A 1509-nucleotide genomic window follows, 5' to 3' on the forward strand; every position below is an offset into this window, starting at 1 on the left:
TCACTCGGGTTCTTACTGTTTCGGTGCCAACTGATCTACCTAACCGGCATGGACACGAGTCACTTCCCCAGTTATGTTTCTGCCCCTTCCCTTCATTTCGAATATCAGCCTATGTCTACTGTCCAATTTACTAGAAAAAAAAACAAAACAAAACAGGACAGAAGTCCTTTGTCTCTCTTTTCATTACTCACTTACACGAGTTCCCCTCCTCTTTTCCTTCCCCTTCTTTCTGTATCCAAACCTGGCTTGGGCTATAGCTCTCCCATCACCTCTCCTGTGCATTCTCTGTCAGGAAGACATGGGGCAGATGTCACCTTCTCGGGCACAGCCTGGCTCTCTAAACCTGTGATGAGACACAGCAATGCCCCCCAGGGTGGCCTGAACAACCTGTGGGGCTGGACTCTCACTGCAGGTTGAGCAAGTCACCACATCAATGTTCTGTGGTTTCACCTTGAAATTACTTGGGTCCTGGCTGAGGAACTACTGGCATTTCCAGTTGCACTAAACAGCAGCTGGGCCAGGGAATGTCCCTCTGGTTCCTAGGCTCCAGCTATTTGTATGACTTTTGTATCAGACCGTGAGGGACAGACAACCATACACTGTGCTGGAACCAGAGTGGATCAGTCAGAGACACTCGGCATCCGGGCCCTTGTTCTGCTCAGAGTTTGTGCTCAGCTCCCCCTGCAGTCCCTGTCACTGTGTCATTCATGACACAGTAGTACACGGCTGAATCTGACGCTTGCACTGAGGACTTCTCCAAGTGGAAAGTTTTGGAATTTTTTTGTAGGGTGGCTTCAAAACCTTTGTGACTTGTCTTTTCCTTGTCCCTCACACCTTTCAGGAGAAGCTGTGGACCTTCTCCAGGATACTGGACATACCAGAAAAGAGTACCAGAAAACAGGGACCCTGTTGTTGAATAAGTACAATTAATAATCAAGGACTCCTCTTCAGAGAGGGTCACTGGGCCTTCCGTCTGGGTCACTGAGTCTCCATGGGTTTGTCCTGGGAAAAAAGAAAACAGACCTGTGTCACCTTGGGCATAAACCTCCTGGATAAAATTATAGTTACAGGTTTTACTGTCACAATAAATGACACAATACAAATTTTAAGAGGCATTTTACTTACCAAGCAGCAAGAGTACCACAGTCACGAAGCCTGGAGAAGCATTCATCTCTAGAGTGTCACCTAAAGAATGTGCTGCATTCTTAGCAGGAAGAAGCACTGGAGAGACAGAGCAATGAGCAGTGTAAGCCCACGTTTCTCACAGGAAAGGTGTTTGTGTAGGAAGCTGCGCCCCCTGCTGGACGGGGACTGAAATGGGTTGCATGGTGGCCAGAGGCCTCCCAGGGTCAGCAAGATGTCTTGGGCCCTGACTTTATGAGGCACATGTCAGTCTTCAGGTGGCACCTGCAAATCTGAACAACAGCAGTGCTGACCGCTCAGATCTACTTTGTTCCTAGGTCACGACCTGATGAGGAAGTTCTTTAACAGAGCATCCCAGGGCATTTC

The 1509-nt window shown here is 48.5% G+C and overlaps 1 gene segment (V, D, J or C); it reads right to left on the reverse strand.

The window, feature by feature from the left end:
- Positions 1-595: 595 nt before the first annotated feature.
- On the reverse strand, positions 596-1261 carry LOC120240467. The segment is given in 2 exon segments: positions 596-1002; positions 1126-1261. Coding segments are annotated over 2 exon segments (390 nt in total).
- Positions 1262-1509: the final 248 nt, after the last annotated feature.

Source organism: Hyaena hyaena, unplaced genomic scaffold (assembly GCF_003009895.1).
Source record: "Hyaena hyaena isolate Hyena2069 unplaced genomic scaffold, ASM300989v1 scaffold_256, whole genome shotgun sequence".
NCBI lineage: Eukaryota > Metazoa > Chordata > Mammalia > Carnivora > Hyaenidae > Hyaena > Hyaena hyaena.